The sequence below is a fragment of the Leptinotarsa decemlineata genome, unplaced genomic scaffold, assembly GCF_025532065.1.
Source record: "Leptinotarsa decemlineata unplaced genomic scaffold, Ldec_3_MD MMD2_tig00000505_RagTag_RagTag, whole genome shotgun sequence".
Taxonomy (NCBI): domain Eukaryota; kingdom Metazoa; phylum Arthropoda; class Insecta; order Coleoptera; family Chrysomelidae; genus Leptinotarsa; species Leptinotarsa decemlineata.
The window spans coordinates 11,164,339-11,183,395 of record NW_027412549.1 but is presented as its reverse complement, the minus strand read 5'-3'; the positions used below and the strand labels follow the sequence as shown (position 1 = coordinate 11,183,395).

Below are 19,057 nucleotides of genomic sequence, written 5' to 3'. Positions count from 1 at the left end.
GCTTTAAAATACACAGAAATTAAGTTGTGAACATGTTAAAAAAGAAAAGTATTACTGGTATAAAATTGACAGATATAGAAACAATTCTCAGATGATGTGGAAAACATTAAAAGTCCTTGTAAAAAGTAGTAATGAAAACTCGTTCAGTCAGGTACAATTTGATTATAATGGAGACTCGTACATTGTCAAGGAAGAGACATCCTTAGTTGAACATTTCAACAATTATTTTGTTAATAGTATTAACCAGATAATCGAGAGCATTCAAAGTGATTAAGTGTGGTATAATTGCGATTCTAACATTTACTTGCCTATAACTAAATTCAAAATGGTTTCATTAGGAGAATTACATGATATTATTGCTTCATATTATTGCTAAGGTAAATAAAACTATAAGAGCTGAGGAATTTAGACCTATTAATACGTTGCCGCCCATTGAGAAAGTACTTGAGTATGCTGTTTACAATCAATTGCTTAACTTTTTATGGTTTTTGTTTTTTTTGGATTTGTCTTCGTCAGGATGGAATAATAAGTATTGAAATATAATATTTTATCAATAACAATAATAATAATATAAGAACTCCAGAAGGGTTAGACCCATTTTTGATGAACTTTGTGTTTTTGGATTTGTCTTTCTCGGGAATTGGATAGTATGTATTGAAATATGATATATTATCAATAAAAATAAAAATGGGAAATGAAACTTTCTATGTTTTTTACCACTTTTATAAAAGTATAAAAAGCATAGAGTTTCATTTCTCATTTTTCGTGATGATCTCCTACCACATAGTAATGGCAACATGAATCAATTCATTAAAAATAATAATAATAAATAAGGCAAAACATCAGTGATAATAGTGACATGTTATTTGTTATAACAAAATGCAACTGACAGTTCACGTAATCTTATCTATGTCTATGGTTTGTTTTGAATTATCGCAAAGTTGACTAATAATGGGTTTGTTTTGTTCAGAATTATTTTAATATAAATTTTATTGTGAAGTTATTATTAAAAATAATGCCGCCACCGGGAAGATCTAATTTTTCCCGACAAAGCCGTTTTGCACTTAGGATTCGAAACATCGTGAATGTCTCATTGTTGGTGAAAACTTGGAAAAACGCGATATTGTGCATAAACATCGCGATGCTAGGCAACTGCAACGAATATCTGAAACACATCGTTTGTATGACACGTTGCAATACCCGCTGATGTTTTGGCAAGGAGAAGATAGATATTATTTCCATATCAAAATGAAAAGTCCATTGAATGGTTAAGTATAAATATCATAGCTTTTATTTCAACATAACGTAAGTTTGTCCGTTTAGTTTAATTTAAAAAAAAAAAGAGTCAAAAATACTCTTGTGAGTTTTACTTACAAAATAATAATTCAACTGTTTTGATTTCAGGTGAAGAAACTACCAAAAAGGTTAGCTGAATGAATTATTACGCATATTGTAATAATTTTCTGTGTTGAAGGAAAATGTTTCACATTAATTTAAGCTTGCATTTCAATTTACAATTGAGATACAAGCATTTGTGAATAATTTGACAAATGAAGAATACCATTTAGATATAATTAACTACTGTGGTGCATATGAACTGATTAAAAGTATTTGCTAACATTAAAATATTGAGAAATATATCTTTGTTTGAATGTTTTACGAAATTGGAGTTTTCAGAAAGCATTTTGCTATATATTACATAATATAATATTATAATTAATATTATATAATTCAAACGTTTTAACTGCAACTGGGGCAGTCATCTTCAATGGCGTCGTCGAAGTACTCTTCTTGACATGTCAAATGACACGTCAAGAAGAGTTGACGCATCAGGAAGAGTTGACACGTCAAGAAGAGTATTTCGACCACGCCACTGCCGCATTTTGCAGTTGATGTGTCAATTGAAACGTTGCAGTTGAAACGTTTGGAGATTATAACCAAAAAAGACCACGGCAAAATCCGGAAGCCAATCAAAACATTGACGCCAGCCGTGAAAAACCTACATTCCTACATACTCAGATTATAAGTGAATCGACGCGATTGTTATCTAATCCTTATAAATAGATAAAACCTTACCAGTTGGTTCCACCGCTACTGGCCGGAGGTCATAATGTGCCGACTTTTTAGGTTTAGGTCGGCAACTCAAGTTCAATGTTACACTGGCGAATGGACGTTTTGCCATGTGTAACATTTCAACGACGTGCCTTCTGCGGGCCCTTCTTACGTCGGCGGCTTGCTTTGCTTTCCAAGCAACTACGCAGGCGGCTAAGAAAAGGAAGAAACACGAGAAAAACACCGAGAAGAAAACGAACAAATCGATATGAAGTTGATCCTGGCGAGAAAATACGATGCCATAAGATACTTTCTTGTCTGTATCGGTAGGCTCCAAGGCTTGTAGAACCAAGAAGAAGCGTGTCGTCTCCAAACTGTGATACTCCTTAAAATAAATGATGTGTTTAATAATTATTATGTAACAACATGTTTTAATCTGTATTTTGAGACTGAACGTCAATAATATAGAATAAAAAAATAAGTTATAATATGTAATAATACCGAAAACAATGAAAATGTATTAAATCTAAATATCAAGGAGGCAGCTAATGAAGTTTTTTAGATGTTACCAAAGAAATCGTAATAAATAGTATTTGAAAAAGTGTAAACTCAAAAATGATTCCAGAATGTATAATGGAAATTTGAAATTAACTAATGTATTTCAGGTTTAAACAATCCATTTAACTGTTAAGAAGTTTTTTCAATCGAGAGTTTTTCAAAGTTTTTGACGGGCATTGCAAATAAATGAGAAAAAAATGCCGGTATTAGATTTCATAGAAATTTCATAATTTGTTGTAATTAATATAGAAAAATTATCTTAAAGTTACGAATATTTCTCATCAGTTTTCAGTATTATTTCACAATTCTATGAAAAATAATAATGTGAATTTATATTTTTCCCTATTAGAAAGTTTACTTTTAACAATATACAAAAAAAATGTTTACTAAAAATAAATGTACAAACTGGTCAATTTTTTCAGGAACTAAAAAATAGTAGATAGATACTATTGAATTCGCAAGTATTCACACAATGATTTTAAAATTCTTACCTCAGGTAGTGTGATAACTAGTCTATCCTGCAAATGTTTCACAAGCAATATTGTTTTAGGCTGTGTAATAGTAATATATGTCCTCAATCCCATTGCATATTTTTCAAAATAAGAATCTTTCGCTTTAAGACTGCCATTTTCCCAGTGTCCATATTGACCATCGACATCGATGTCAATAAGGCCTGTTGTAGAGTTCGGGTAGGCAATGTAAGTATCATCATGGGTGCTCATGAAAACGTTCAATTTGCCTTGGGTCACATCTATTATTATTCTGATATCAACATTCATAAATCGAGGTTGTATCACAAAAAATACCACATCTCCAGGGTGTAAAGGTTTTGGTTTCATTTTACATTCATCTGAAATTTAAATTCAAGAAATCATAACTAGTATTAAATTTTTCAAAATCAAGGTCAAAGTACATATTATTCTTAGGCAGATACATTTCGTGAAACTCATGCAAATTGTTAAAGTCATTAATCATCTAAAAAATATTCAGGGAAAAATAAAACATTTTGAAAAGGGTTTAGAAATTCCTCAAACAAGTTCAAAATACCACAAAAGCATAAAAGGACCTACTTGTCGATAAAAATTGAAATATTCTCTTTTATTTAAGTAGATCAAAGCAAAAAATACCAAAGTTACTGCTTACTGCTTACCGTTTACTGCTTACTTACTTATTATTTTCAGTACCATAAATTCAATTACATATTGCCAAAAAATATTCATATCAAATTTATAAATATTATCATATCAAGTCCCTCCATTTCCTATTTTCAACAATTAAACATAGAGGACCAATTGCGCTTGTTAATTTAAATAAGAATGATGACTTTGTAGTGGAAAAAAATTAACTCACCCATTGGTTTGGCATCAAAACACATCTTGTTGTCAACGTGCATTTGTTTATAACACTGATGACCTGAAGTGGGCGTTCCCAAATAACCATCCTTACATTTAGAGCACTGAACCATCCAGCAGGGATGGGCAGAGTTTTTGTCCGCTACTCCTCGGCAAACGTCACTTTCGGTATTATTTTGGCAGTTGCATTTGTCTCCATGAATAGGATCGCAAGTATCACCATGCCCGTGGCAATCACATGGACGGCATGGATCTTTATGATCTTCAGAACCTCGGAAATTGCCTAAAATCGTTTGTGTCGTAAAATTTCGAAATTATTGAGTGACAGATACAACTAATATTCCAAAACGGAATAGTTTTTAAAATTGTCAAACAAGCCGAATTTATTTGATTTAAACACTTACATTTACAAAAACTGACATTTGAAAAACATCGTCGCAAATGCACTAATCTAAAAGTCGTGGCTTATAACGATTTAAATCTCTCTAACCTACCTCGTATACTTAATAGTGTCCCTTGAATTTCTTTTCAGGACAACTTCAGAAAATGTAAATTTAAATACGAGTCCAACATTTAAACCCCCAAATGTTAATGATACAGAAGAAAGTAAAGCAATTTTTTAATAGATTTCAAAACTTTACCTAGGAAACTGTGAAATTTGGTTCTTTAATATTAGCCGACAATTTCACAGTAGATAACAGCCAAACTAAAGACAGACTGCTGTTTCTACCCAAAAAACTGTGACTTGACCGAGGTCGCTCACAACGCAACTATCGCTCTATCGTTCTAAGTGTTGCGTTGATTCGAGAATATTTCTATCAGCTTCCGAAGACTTCCATTGGGATATATAAGCACTACCAACAGATAGATGGGACTAGTCACGAAGTGAGCTAATAAGACGATAGACATTTGACTATTAGTCTGAAGTTCAGTTAAAGTTTTTGTGTCAGTGTAGTACTGAAGTTTAACTATATAGTTGAACGGTAAAAACGTAACGGAATATTCAATCGCTGGAGAATAAATTCTCTGATATTTTCATTTCATTAGATAATTTGTCTATTCAGGATCTATATCTGAATACTTGTTGAAAATTAGTGAAGATAGATGAACCTGTGCGTGTCTTAAAGTACAATGTTGAATCCAAACTCTGTAGAACATCCTCTCTTCGAGGAACAACAATTTTTTTTAGTAAGATAGTATTTACAGAATATATTGAAATTTATTGTAGTAGATAAATTTAATAATTTTCTGAAAGATAGGGTATATGAATTTTCGACAATTTACTATACTAAATTAAAGGCATACATACATTATTCAACGGACTGGAGTCTATTCTCTGTAAATTATCTCCAAAAGTATAAGTCAATTCAACTGGAGACTTAAATATTGATTTGAAAGGGTTATATTTTTAGGAGTGATTAATTTTTTGGGAAAGAAAGTTTTTGGCTTTCTACTACTCCATCTGATACAAAAAAAATGGATGAGAGAATCTTCCAAAGAAAGGAAGGATTAATCAATTTGAAAATAAGTAACTCTATACATGGATGTGTAGATCATGCAAAGAAGTAACTTTCAGACACAAACTGAAAGAAAGTCCTCCTGAAACAGCTACTTTCATATAAGCATTGAATTACACGAAAGAAAAAATTCTTTCGAAACAAATACTTCTATATGAACACTGAATTATACAGAAGATACTTTTCTCTATTCAGTTTGTATATCGAACATTCGTGGAGGAATAAGAATCAGATATCATTCACATGAGTTCTACTTTGAATGAATGGTAATAAATTGTACTCACATGGAACACTGTCACCCTAACTGGTATACACGTGTTTCGCCTTAAGACACTTGCCCTAAGGCTCTTCAGTACCAAATTGGATAACATTATAGAAAATACACACACTTCATTCATGAATTACGATTTTGAATGTCACGGAATAAGCTTGATCTGCTTATGTCATCGATGACATCGTAATGAAATTCATTCATTATAATTATACAAACCGAGAATCAAAAAACCCAAATGTTAATTTATTCATTGAAAACTTAGAAGTAGGAAATGCATGTATGATCTTCTATACACCTATCATAATTTACAGATTCCAACATAGATTATTTTTTTACCAACTTAGATTTCGACTTAGTTTCTTGTGATGTTCTTCCTTCTGGATTGTCAGATCATGAAGCAGTTTTTTCTAAGGCGCTTTTCAATTTTAATGCAGATAAATCAAAATGTAAGATTGTATAATTTAAATGATTAAATACAGTCAGTTCCCTTAAATGTGTCCGTCCTCTGAATGAAATTATGAAGAACTTTCTGATATCCCATTTTTGAATTTGAGAAAGAAAATTGGTTGACAAAATACCTAAGAGTGCTACATTACATCAGGAAATTTACATCTGCTCCATTGTTTATTCATTACTTTCTTCATCACTGAACCATTTACAGAAATGTTATCAAACTATCCAAACGCAAATTTTACAAAAATAGGATGGATAAATTCAGTAATATATCAAAAAAACTTAGTGAATATTACTATAAGAGTACTATATCTTAGTTTGTGTAATGAATGATTTGTTTAAAAGATTTTTCCCAGCTTTTTGAAAAAGTGGATCGTACTACCACTTCCAAAGGCCGGAGAGATCGCCTGATTTATCTAATCTCTACAATGGCTACATTGTTGAAAAATTAGTTGAAACAAGACTTCTTTGTTTTCTGAATGGAAACAAATTATAAATGATTGCTAGTTCGGTTTCCAGAAACAGAAATAAACAAATGGTGCCATATTTGCATTTCCATGCAATGTTTATAATAATATAAACAACAAAGAAATAGTGGCAGCTCTTTTCTGTGATTTTTCCAAAGCATTTGATGATATGAATCATGAAAAATTATTTTACGGAAACTTAGTAGATATAGTGTAAGTCTCGGTGCCAGTGGTTTGAGTCATACCATCACACTCAGATTGTCAAAACCACTTCATACCCACATTAAGGCAAAATTATTTGCAATGAAGGGAAAATTACTTGTGGAGTCCTCCAAGGTTCGGTCTTGGGCCCACTTTCACTCATAGTATGGATTATTGATTCAACATACATCAACATCCAAGATATTTTATTTTATTTGCTGATGACAACACAATTTTTAGCATACACCTAATAGTAGTCGGCTGTATAAAGCTATTGAGAGTAACATCAAGAGAGTGAAACACTGATTTGAGTGGAACCTCTTGAGCTTAATTAACAATATTTATATTCTAACTGATAATGTATCCAACTCTGAATTCCTTGACTTGTTCATTGATAATAATTTAAAGTTTGACAATCATGTGATTAGCCTGAAATCCAAACTCTCCTCTGGAAATAGCATTACGAGTATCTGCAACAGAGCTTGGATCGACAGTAGCTAGAATGGTTTGTTACTGAATCCCACCTTTTTAAATAGTATTTGCTTCTGTTTTATCACATGCTTTCAATTAGTACTAGTGTTACAAAAACGTGCAATACACTGCATATGTAAAGGCAAGCCTCGGGACTCTTGTCGACCTCTTTTTATTTCTAACAGAATCCCAATAATAGTCCCCTTGTGTATATTTGAAACGATTTGTCTTCTGTTCAAAAATAGGAACTCCTTTAACAACTCTGACTAGGCAAATAATCAAACAAGTTCAATAATGGTGATCTATTCAAATCCAGTTGATCATTCATTAGAATGTTTGAATTTTCAAGTATATTAATTTCCATTGCTTTCAAATGATTCAGTTTCAAACCTTCATTTTCTATGTGCAAAATTTCGAACTTTTCATCAACGATATGATTTTCTTCTAGAAGATGATTTGAATATGCTGAATTTGTTTTCTTATTTGCATAGCTCGTATGATGGTCCTGGATTCGATTTCTGAATGTCCTGCCCGTTTGACCAATATATACCTTAGGGCACGTTCCACACTCAATTCATATACTCCTGATTTCTCGAATTTGGATGTTTTGTCTTTATTATTTTCAACTAACTTTCCCAACGTATTACTTGTTCTATATGCAATTTTATTATCTCGTTTCCTCAAAAATGAAGCCACTTTTTCCGTTGGTTCTCCAAAATACGTTAAAGCTCTATAATTTTGATTATCTGCTAGATTCTTTTCATAGGGATATTAACAAAATTCATAAAAACATTAAATTCACTATTGAAATAGAAGCAGACAACTCAATCAATTTCTTGGACCTACCAATTAGTAGAATGAACAACAAACATGATTTTTCAATGTATCACAAATGGTCCTATATGGATATTACTATACATCACGATTCTACCCATTCTTATCAACAAAAAGTAACAGCTTATACTATGTTCCTCTTTCAATAGATAATTTCAATAAAGAACTCAATATCATCAAACAAATTGCGGTTAACAATGGGTTTAAAGCCAAACTAATAAAGAAAATACTTGTCAAGAAAGTCTACGCAAAAGCGATTCGAGACGTTTTTCCTATTGATAAAGTAGATAATCGAAATTATAGAGCTTTAACGTATTTTGGACAACCAACGGAAAAAGTGGCTTCATTTTTGAGGAAACGAGATATTAAAATTACATATAGAACAAGTAATACGTTGGGAAAGTTAGTTAAAAATAATAAAGGCAAAACATCCAAATTCGAGGAATCAAAAGTATATAAATAAAAGTGTGGAACGTGCCCTAAGGTATATATTGGTCAAACGGGCAGGACATTCAGGAATCGAATCCAAGAACATCATATGAGCTATGTAAAAAAAAAACAAATTCAACACATTCAAATCATCTTCTAGAAGAAAATCATATCTTTGATGAAGAGTTCGAAATTTTGCACATAGAAAATAAAGGTTTGAAACTGAATCATTTGGAAGCAATGGAAATTAATAAACTTAAAAATTCAAACATTCAAATGAATGACCAACTGAATTTGAATAGGTCATGATTGAACTTGTTTTCTTAAAAACCGAGAAAGAATTATTATCGATGTAGATGTGAGGTAATATGCTTCGGGTAATCATAATTGAACAGGTACCTTAGGTAGAGGTTTAGGTAGTTTTTTTGAGGTAGTTTCAATTGTTGGTTACCTGTAGTATATAAATATTAATGTAAGAACAACTTGAAGTATAAATCACTTGAAAAAGCTACTGTGCTAGCGAAACATTTTGTGATATACTTTTCAAAATAAAGTTTGTGGAGATCAAATCGTAAGGTGTAGTTTTTGAAATTATTATGGATCTTCATCAAGTAACGGCCGAATCAATCAGAAAAAGCATATATGATTTATTCTATAAAAACAAGGATTTGAAAATAAGGTTACTTGCCAATCTTAATATAATTATTAGACAAGGTGGATGTAAATGAATTGAACTGTAATACAAAGTTTTGAAAAAGCTGAGTTTCATTATTTGTTATAGAAAATAGCAATGAATATCGATTATTTTCAAAGATGAATGAATTTTTGACAACATATAAACTTAAAAACTTCTACAATCACAACCAGAGTATGAAAATAAAACAATGATTTGATCACATGAAAATCAGTTTTTGATCAGAAATTAAAGGTAACTCACCAATAATGCACTCATCACAACGAGGGCCTGAAGTTAAGTTGGCACACCTCAAACAGCGGGCATTTGCTTTAGGACCTTCTTTTAAATTTTCATTAAGATATTCATAGTCAATATAATCATCTGGATCCAGATCAGTGCTATTATCAACGCAGAACGAACTGTGACCATGGCAATACTCTACACAAGGAACACACAAACCCCCGTCTGCTGGGTCTCCAACGAATAATGGCTTACATTTTTCGCACTGCTCTCCCTGAAACATAATGAAATATATTGAGTGGTTTCTACAGAACAGGTGAGAAACTCACCATGGTGTTATTATGGCAAGACAAGCACTTATCCAATTTGTCGGGGCCTTCACAGTTAGCATGGCCATTGCACTGACATTGGATACTGCAATTAGCACCAACATAGCCAAAGTCGCATAGACACTTATTAGGTTGGACACACTGACCACGGACACAGCCTAGCAAAGCAAGCAATCAACGATACAAACATTAATGAGATGAAATAATCACAAAATAAATAATGAATAGATTCGATTACTGTACAAAAGTCAATTATATACTAATAATATTATTTCTTATAATCAACAATTAAAATTGGCAATGTTTTCTGGGTAACTGATGTTATTTTCGTGGAGAAACACACAAAATTTAATAGGACCACTAGCCGCACTTGGTTCTGAAATTGGAATTCATATGAATAACAAACCATCCATAACTATATTTACTTGTGATGCACTGTTTGGAACCTTTGGTGTAGTAATAAATATTACTGGAGTTTTACCAAACCATTATTTAAACACCTTGAAGATGATCACTTGGTGATTGAAACACGTGTTGAAGTGTTAAAAATAACGGTTTGATGTTGGGATAAAACTCCAGTAATATTATTTCCTATATATGTTTGTTACAGAAAAGTTGCAATTTCTTAATGTAGCTACTAGTGAATGTACAAGCTTTTTTACTATTTTTGATTCAAAAAAACATGTAATCGATTCCATTCAAAACTTTCATATTTACAGTTCAAAGGATGATAGTATTTAAAGAATGACATGGTAAATATTTTCAGTATTTCAACATAAAATACTGTTTTGAAAATGGCAAATATTATTTAATGTAATTCGGGCTTAATCTTCAATCATTTATAAATGGCATTAGGTTTGTTCAAGTTCATAGTTTATGATGGGTTTTTAATTTTTAGATAAATCTCCAATTTTTTTAGAAATCTTTTCATATTCAAGTTGTTTACCACCTTTATGTCCTAATTACACAGATGTACCCGTCTGGTTGTGTAATAACGTTCGCCTGTTTGTTGGTGAAGTTTGGGGTAGTGACAATGATCAGCCAACAGCTAGCTGTGTTGAGTGTCAATAATATGAGAAAAATCGCTCGCATCCTACTATGTCAATAGAAGGTAATTTTATATGATTCTTATGCTTGCTTGTCTGAAAAATATCAGTTATCATGACTAATTTTGTGCAGGGATCTCCAAACTACGGCCCGCGGGACAAATCCGGCCCGCCAGTGTCATCAATCCGGCCCGCGACAGCCAATGATTTACTGTCATCAATCTGGCCCGCGACAGCCAATGATTACCTAATTGTTGTTACTATTGCTGTGATAAGTTGAAGAAGAAAACACAGAATGATAATTACTCGGTTTTATTTACTTGAAAGGTAAAACTTAACGACAGAAATGATGACAAAGAAAAGTTAACTTAAGTATCTAAGTGTAAGCATATTAATAACTAACAAATAATTGTAATGAATCACAGTAAAACAAAAACACTAATGAGATTCATGTAATTGTGATTTTCCACCGACAATACTTTGTAGTTGTGGATCAATTTTACTTGTACCAATTATCAAAAGAGATTTAAGATGCTCATCGGTTAATTGAGATCTGTAAACATTCTTTATGTACTTCATCTTGGAAAACGTTTTCTCACACAAGTAAGTAGTACCAAAAAAAGAAAACAACCCACGAGCAAATTTATGCAAATTATAAAATTGTTCCAGTGGAAGACTCTTATAAAATTCCAACAAAGATGAATTTTGATATTTGTTTTTAAGCATATCACTGCACCGTAAATCAATAATTTCCATTTGGACTTCCAGAGCCAGGGTTTCAATGTCACAATCAAAAGGATTTTGAAAAAGCTTAATTTCATTCGCAATGACATCAAAATCTGAAAAACGAGTATCAAAATTTATCTTCAAAGCACTCAAAGTTTCGATTGCAAAATTGACGGGAAATTCGGTCTATGTAGTGTGGCTGAATATTTCACATGTTTCAAAATGTGTGCAACATTTTTTACGTAATTGCGATTGAAATAGTATTATTTTCTGCCTGAAGGATTTGATATTGGTGTACAAATCAGGGAGGAGTTGATTTTCTCCTTGCAATCTCAAATTCAGTTCGTTTATATCATTTGTCAAATCGACATAGAAGGCTAACTTCCACATCCATTCACTATTTTGTAAATCGGCAAAAGGGCGCTGCTTCTCATTTTAAAAAAATTCGATCTCTGCTCGAAGTTCAAAAAAGCGTTTAAGGACTTTTCCGCAACTAAGCCAGCGTACGGCAGTATGATAAGGTAAATCATTTTCTCCAATCTTTTGAATAAACTCGCGGAATTGTCGGTGATTCAGCCCAGTGGATTTGATGAAGTTAACAACTGATATGACTGGTTTTAGAACTTCAGACATATCCAAACATTTTCCGCACAAGGACTGTTGATGAATGATACAATGTAAGACTAATGGTTTTGAACGACCATCATTTTCTACAGCCTTTGACACAAGTGCAACCACTCCTTTATTTTTACCATACATATTTTTGCCTCCACCAGTTGTTATAGATTTCAAATTTCTCCATCAAAGGTTCTTTTTATTAATGGCATTTTCAACTCCCTTAAAAATATTTGTCCCAGTTGTCGTGCCGTGAATACTATCAATATCAAGAAGTTCTTCATACACTTCATAGCTTTTATCTACTCCGCGAATAAAAATCAACACCTGAGCAGTATCTGACACATCCGTTGACTCATCCAATGCTAGAGAAAACCACTCATGATGTCCATTTTTGTCAGACAGTTGAGATGATATATTTTCTGCGATGTCTTGCACCCTCCGAGCCACGGTGTTTGCTGACAAACTGACATTTTTAAATAAATTTACCTTCTCGGGGCATATTTCTTCGGCTACTGCAATCAAGCATTCTTTTATCATTTCTCCATCGGTGAATGGTTTGCCACGTTTTCCGATTTCAATAGCCACACGAAAGCTGGCGCGAGTTGCAGACTCTTGTTCAGTATTCGCTTTGGTAAACAAAGATTGCTGCGATTTGAGTCCGCGTTTCAAAGCTCCAAATTTTTCCTTCAGCAAACTTCCTGTATACTTGGAGTAACTTTGAAGATGTTTCGATTCATAGTGTCGTTTAATGTTATAGTCTTTGAGAACAGCTATCGTTTCATTACAAATTAAACATAGCGCCTTATTACTGGACTCAATCACAAAATACTGAAAGTTCAATTTTTCTTGGAACGTTCTGCATTCACTGTCGATTTTTCGCTTCTCCATACTAACAAATCACACATAAAAACAATAAGTCAAATCAAAATACTTTTATTGACGGGTGTTACTTTATTTCACGATAGACAGTTTCGCTTCCTTCGCCTTTCCTATGCAGACTAACTCGCAGTTGCGCCGCTAGCCTTTTTATATGCAATTATTACTGCCATCTCGAGGTGATCGGAATACATACATATACATATATATATATATATATATATATATATATATATATATATATATATATATATATATATATATATATATATATATATATATATATATATATATATATATATATATATATATATATATATGCTGAACTGGTTTTTCTCCGGGTATTTGATCCGTGTATGTGATATTATCTCTAATTTCACCGACGTTTCGACAAAATCTCATTTGTCATTATCAAGGTGTGCTGTTACGTGTTCAGAAGTTTGTTGACCTTGCTCAACTCACTTCTTACTATAATGGTAAAATGGTATTCGTTACGTGTTCAGAGATAGAGTAGTCCATAAACCCTCTACTACCTACTATTTAAATGTTGTTGAGTTTTACCTGGGGTTTTTACCAGAGGGTTTATGGACTACTCTATCTCTGAACACGTAACGAATACCATTTTACCATTATAGTAAGAAGTGAGTTGAGCAAGGTCAACAAACTTCTGAACACGTAACAGCACACCTTGATAATGACAAATGAGATTTTGTCGAAACGTCGGTGAAATTAGAGATAATATCACATACACGGATCAAATACCCGGAAAAACCAGTTCAGCATATTCCTATCCGTGAAAACTTCAGATTTCATATATATATATATATATATATATATATATATATATATATATATATATATATATATATATATAGAAATCGAATAAAGCCCTTTTGATTCTGGAGATATACAGGAAAAACAAAAAATCCCAAATTATTTTTTTGCCTATATTTTCTTTATTCGCAGGCATATTGAAAATCTGTCCACATTTTGCTATTGGCACTTGATGTGGGCTCTCAGAATATATCCATGAATCTTTTATACAGGGTGTCATCTGACTTGGGCCACCCCCATCTTTGAATTTTTAAATACGGACCTGTATTTTTTGTTGTAGTTTTTGGATCGTAGACGTTCACTTCATACTGAGAAATTAAATTAAATTTTATATTTCGGGATGTTTCGGTAATATTCGATTATAATTGTGTAAATTATTCCCTTTTAAATTACGGCCCTGGAAATTGGTTGACTGAGTTGACTGAGTTGAATAAATATATAACAGCAACTTTCACGTCTCCCTATGTACCGCAGAGTTTTTCGAGAGTTTTTTTTTCATTTTTAGGTACCCATTTATATTTTTTCCATTGCTCCGAGCGTTTTCTACAATGAACTTTGAATAAGAAAACCCTTTATGATTATTTGAAGCATATCTACATCAAAAATATATAATATGTGTTTTAATAAGCAGAAATGATAGCAATAATAACATTCGAAACGAACACTATAATTGTAATGAAAATTAAAATGAAGTAATTTATATTGGTACCCAAAAAAATTATTGGCGCAGTAAATGTTAGAATTGGAGTCTTTTCATTTCGAGACATTTTTAAACTCAGTTTTTCATATTATTTATTGCCATTAATACACTTATTTGCTGCATTGTTGCGAAATCATTCAAAATCCTCAATCTCGAGTCTTCCACATTTTCTATCTTTCTGTGTAAATCCTATTTTTCAATGTCCCCCATAGAAAATAGTCCAAGGATCTGATGATCTTGCAGACCATCTTATTGTCCCATTATTTTTCTCGAAATGGAAGGACTCCAATTCGAACATTTATTGCACAATAAATTTTTTTGTGTATATAAATTACTTACTTCATTTCAATTTTCATTATAATTAATGTGTTCGTTTCAGATGTTATTATTGCTACCATTTTTTTTTTCTGCTCATCAAAATACATATATATTTTTGTTGTAGATGTTTCAGATAATCATAAAAGGTTTTCTTATTGGAAGTTCATTGTAGAAAACTCTCAGAGCAATGGAAAAAATATGAATAGGTACCTAAAAATGAAAAAATACTCTCGAAAAACTCTACGGTACATAAGGAGACGTAAAAGTTGCTATTATGTTTTTATTCAACTCAGTCAACCAATTTCCAGGGCCGTAATTTAAAAGGGAATAATTCACACAATTATAATCGAATATTACCGAAAAATCTCGAAATATAAAATTCAATTTAATTTCTCAGTATGAAGTGAACGTCTACGATCCAAAAACTACAACAAAAAATACAGGTCCGTATTTAAAAATTCAAAGATGGGGGTGGCACAAGTCAGATGACACCCTGTATAAAAGATTCATGGATATATTCTGAGAGCCCACATCAAGTGCCAATAGCAAAATGTGGACAGATTTTCAATATGTCTGCGAATAAAGAAGATATAGTCAAAAAAATAATTTGGAATTTTTTTGTTTTTCCTGTATATCTCCAGAACCAAAAGAGCTATATTCGATTTCTTTACATCATTGAATAGGTCTCTAAAATACGCAACTAATACAAACAGTTTGAGTAGACCTTTATAGTTTTAATATTTTTTTGGCATATTTTGTTTATTATGAAAAAGTTTTATGATATTTGAAGATGAATTTCCAAGATTAGGTATAAATTTATAAGAAAAATTGATAGGTTAACTAGTATTACATAAATTTCTGTTGATTACATCGGAATTTGTATTACTGCCAGTATTGAAAATTATTTTATTGAGAAGTTTTCTGGGATAGGAATTTTCGATCAATGTCTCTAAGAAGATTTTTTTGTTTGAGAGAAGGGTGTACATTCTTTTTTTCAAACACAGTATTGAATTGATTTATGAAAAGATTAGTAATATATATATATATATCTTCCTGAATTAGTAGGTTTGACATACCAATCAGTGATCAAGGAATTATCAGTTTCAAGAATAACTCTTGTATCAAGAAAAGGAAGGGTCTGATTATTTTTTATTTCGATAGTGAATTGCAATTTTTTATCATATCTATTAACTGAGAGACCCCGTTAATCCATTTTACTGTACATTTTTCCAGTCGCTAAGATTCTCAACTTGCATGAAAAACTACAATTGGTTAATCTGAAATTCGAAGATTTTTAAAACTAGCTTTGCCTTGACCATGCAGAGTTTTTTGCTTATTCTCGTTAAATATTGAATATATCGACATTTTGTGGAAATACAAGCAGAGAATAATCACTAGAGTTAAATAATTTCCAATTGAACTGAATTCTTTCTCTAATATTAACAGCTTTTCCACTAGAAACAGGTCGGTGCTGGTCATTCCTGAACACAGGTCTTCTGTTTTTACTCGCAGCTTCTCATACAACGCAGCTAAATTCTACAATCTCCTGCCCAGTGAATTCAGATGCTACACGTTGAAAAACTTTAAAAAAACACTCAAAGAGCGTTTATTTGATTAGTTCACTTTCCTCGTGCTGACCGTGGCTCATGCGTTTACACAAAAGATTTGGTGACTGAATAATAATTTTTTTTTGAAATTGTTTGTATTTACTGTAATTTTCATTTATTCACTTCAAATTTCATTTTTTTCTCGAAGGTTGAGTTTAAAAACAGCTTTGCTGACACTCCGCCCATTCACCCCAATATTTTTTTTGTATATTCTGTATTTTCTTACTTCAGGTGAATAAAGACGTTTTATTATTATTATTATAATAGAGCGATGGACATGTTAGATTTGCAAATCGTTAAAAGGGACTTTTTAGACATCCGCCGTTGCCATGTCTTTATGTCACCATGATATATAGATTCACTTTTGTAATTAAACGGCAAAATCTCAAATTATGATTATAAGGCGGTAAACAACCTGTAGAAAGACACTACTGTGGTGAGTTGAGACAAACGAAACAAACCTTTTCCAGCAAATGGAACTTTCTAACACCATCATAATATATCTGATAAGCTGCTGAAGAGTTGCTGTCAATGATTTTACATAAGTAAAATGGTAAAATTTAAAAAAATTCAAAAGAAAATAATCCAAGTAAACTCTGAATATCCATTTAACGAAATGAATGTATTTCATACATGATCCAAACAAATAAATCAGATCATCTATACTGCAGTTTGACTAAATAATAACACGTGGTTTCGATGCCTAATACAGGGCGTCTTTAACATCATTTTAAGAAACGATTTAGTATTATTGAAAAGAGGAATCGGCTGGTTGTGCACATTTTCACACCTCTCATCTTTTCATAATTTCAACTCCTGAGAGGTGACTGGCATTCATAAAATTTGAAATGGCAATATAGCAATCAGAAATAAAATTTTTGTATAATCACTTCTGTGCTAGAAAATATAGATACCTTGTACAGTGAAGACTCTCTCCAAGATGATGCTTGTAGCTGAAAAGCGAATGTGCCACCTTCTGGAGAACAAGGTCTTCAATTGTTTTTGTTTATTTTGATTTTGTTTTTATTGTTTTATTATATTTTATTTCCAATTAGATTTCAGTACAGTTCGGTTTTGAAATTTGAACACCTAGTATCAAAGATACTGAGCATCTCTTCGCCCAATTCAGTGACCAAGAAATCTATTGTTCAGAGTAAGCAAAAACTCTATTTTGTTAAAACAATCTGATTGGTACTATAATTTTCAAATAATATTCGTTAACAATATGTCCATCTCATTTCTAACAATTCGAACTGCATTAAGGCAATATTCAATCAATATACGTAGTCACTTTACAATTAATTTCAATGGGATCAATAGAGGCGAAGTTATGACAATTGAAAAAAAAAACAACTCACATGGTTGAAATTTATTGTTACAGGTGTAAAACATCTTATTACAAACATGCCATCTATGGAATCGACAGAGGACTCAATCCACGAATATCAAAAATTAACTAGGCTTCTCAAGGCGGCTATTGTAAGGCCAAGCTTTGAATTTGACCGCCAAACAAGATTTATTCTGTCTTACGCTGAGAGGTAACTAGATAATACTAGAACCCAAAGATAAATCATGCCTGATCCAACACCAGACAGCGCCGTTTTCATCTAGTTGCCATGCAGTAAAAGCTGTAATGAAAGACAGAAGACGAATCTCGTTTGGCGGTTGACGTCAAAGCTTGCTTTGCAGCAGACCACTTTGGAGAGCCTCGTTCATCTTTGATATTCGTGGATTGATTCTTCGGTCGATCACATAGATGGCGTTTACGTTGGGGGAGATGTCATCACCAGAACGTAAACTCTAAAGTAAATTTCAACAGCTTTCTTTTGATAATAAATTAGACACCTGAGGTATCACCTCAACAAGAAGCCAATCCGAACAATATGTGTGAATTAGGCACTTCATAACAAATTATACCAACTAACAGAAGAAAATGGGTGAAACTGGGTAAAGTAACTTGGTTTGAAATCTTCTAACTCTCAATTCTTATTCTAATTCTCATTTTTATAATTTGTTTCCAGTTTTTTTTTGTTTGATATAATTATTATTTTCAGCAATTCTTTTTGATTTAAACTTTCATTTGTTATTTCAAAGTTTTTAAATCATATCATAATAAAAAATGGAAGTCTGAACTAACGAAATTTACATTTTTCGGTTTCAGTTCTTACTTGAAAATATTCGGGAAATTACAGCTGCAAAATTGATTTTTGTCGAAAACGGTTCAGCAAATTTACGTTTTTCATACACCGTTGTAAAGAGGCTTCCAAGACCTTTCAAATAAAGTATCACTCAACCCCTCTCCCCTATTCAAGTTTGAGGGGTTGAATAGCCCCCTATTAAGGGGTTGCTCGTTCAAGCCTAAAATGTACGTCAAAAGATGTCCCCCAAACAAAATCATTCGGGAAATTTTTCCACTTACTATGGAATAAGAAATATACGGGGTGGCTCGTCTGAGATGGAACACCCTGTATATGAATTT

The 19,057-nt window shown here is 32.1% G+C and overlaps 1 protein-coding gene across 2 annotated transcripts in view; it reads right to left on the bottom strand.

Moving 5' to 3' along the window:
• Positions 1–19,057, bottom strand: part of Megf8 (Multiple EGF like domains 8) — a 68,976-nt gene that overhangs the window by 3,603 nt on the left and 46,316 nt on the right. The window contains exons 16-20 of one of the 2 annotated variants that reach the window (XM_074173936.1): positions 9,854–10,011; positions 9,546–9,798; positions 3,961–4,245; positions 3,102–3,460; positions 2,077–2,437 (exon numbers count right to left, since the gene is read on the bottom strand). In XM_074173936.1, the coding sequence (XP_074030037.1) occupies positions 2,077–2,437; positions 3,102–3,460; positions 3,961–4,245; positions 9,546–9,798; positions 9,854–10,011 (1,416 nt within the window). Of the gene's footprint in view, positions 1–2,076; positions 2,438–3,101; positions 3,461–3,960; positions 4,246–9,545; positions 9,799–9,853; positions 10,012–19,057 lie in introns of those variants that run through there. The other variant, XM_074173937.1, reaches the window with a different exon arrangement.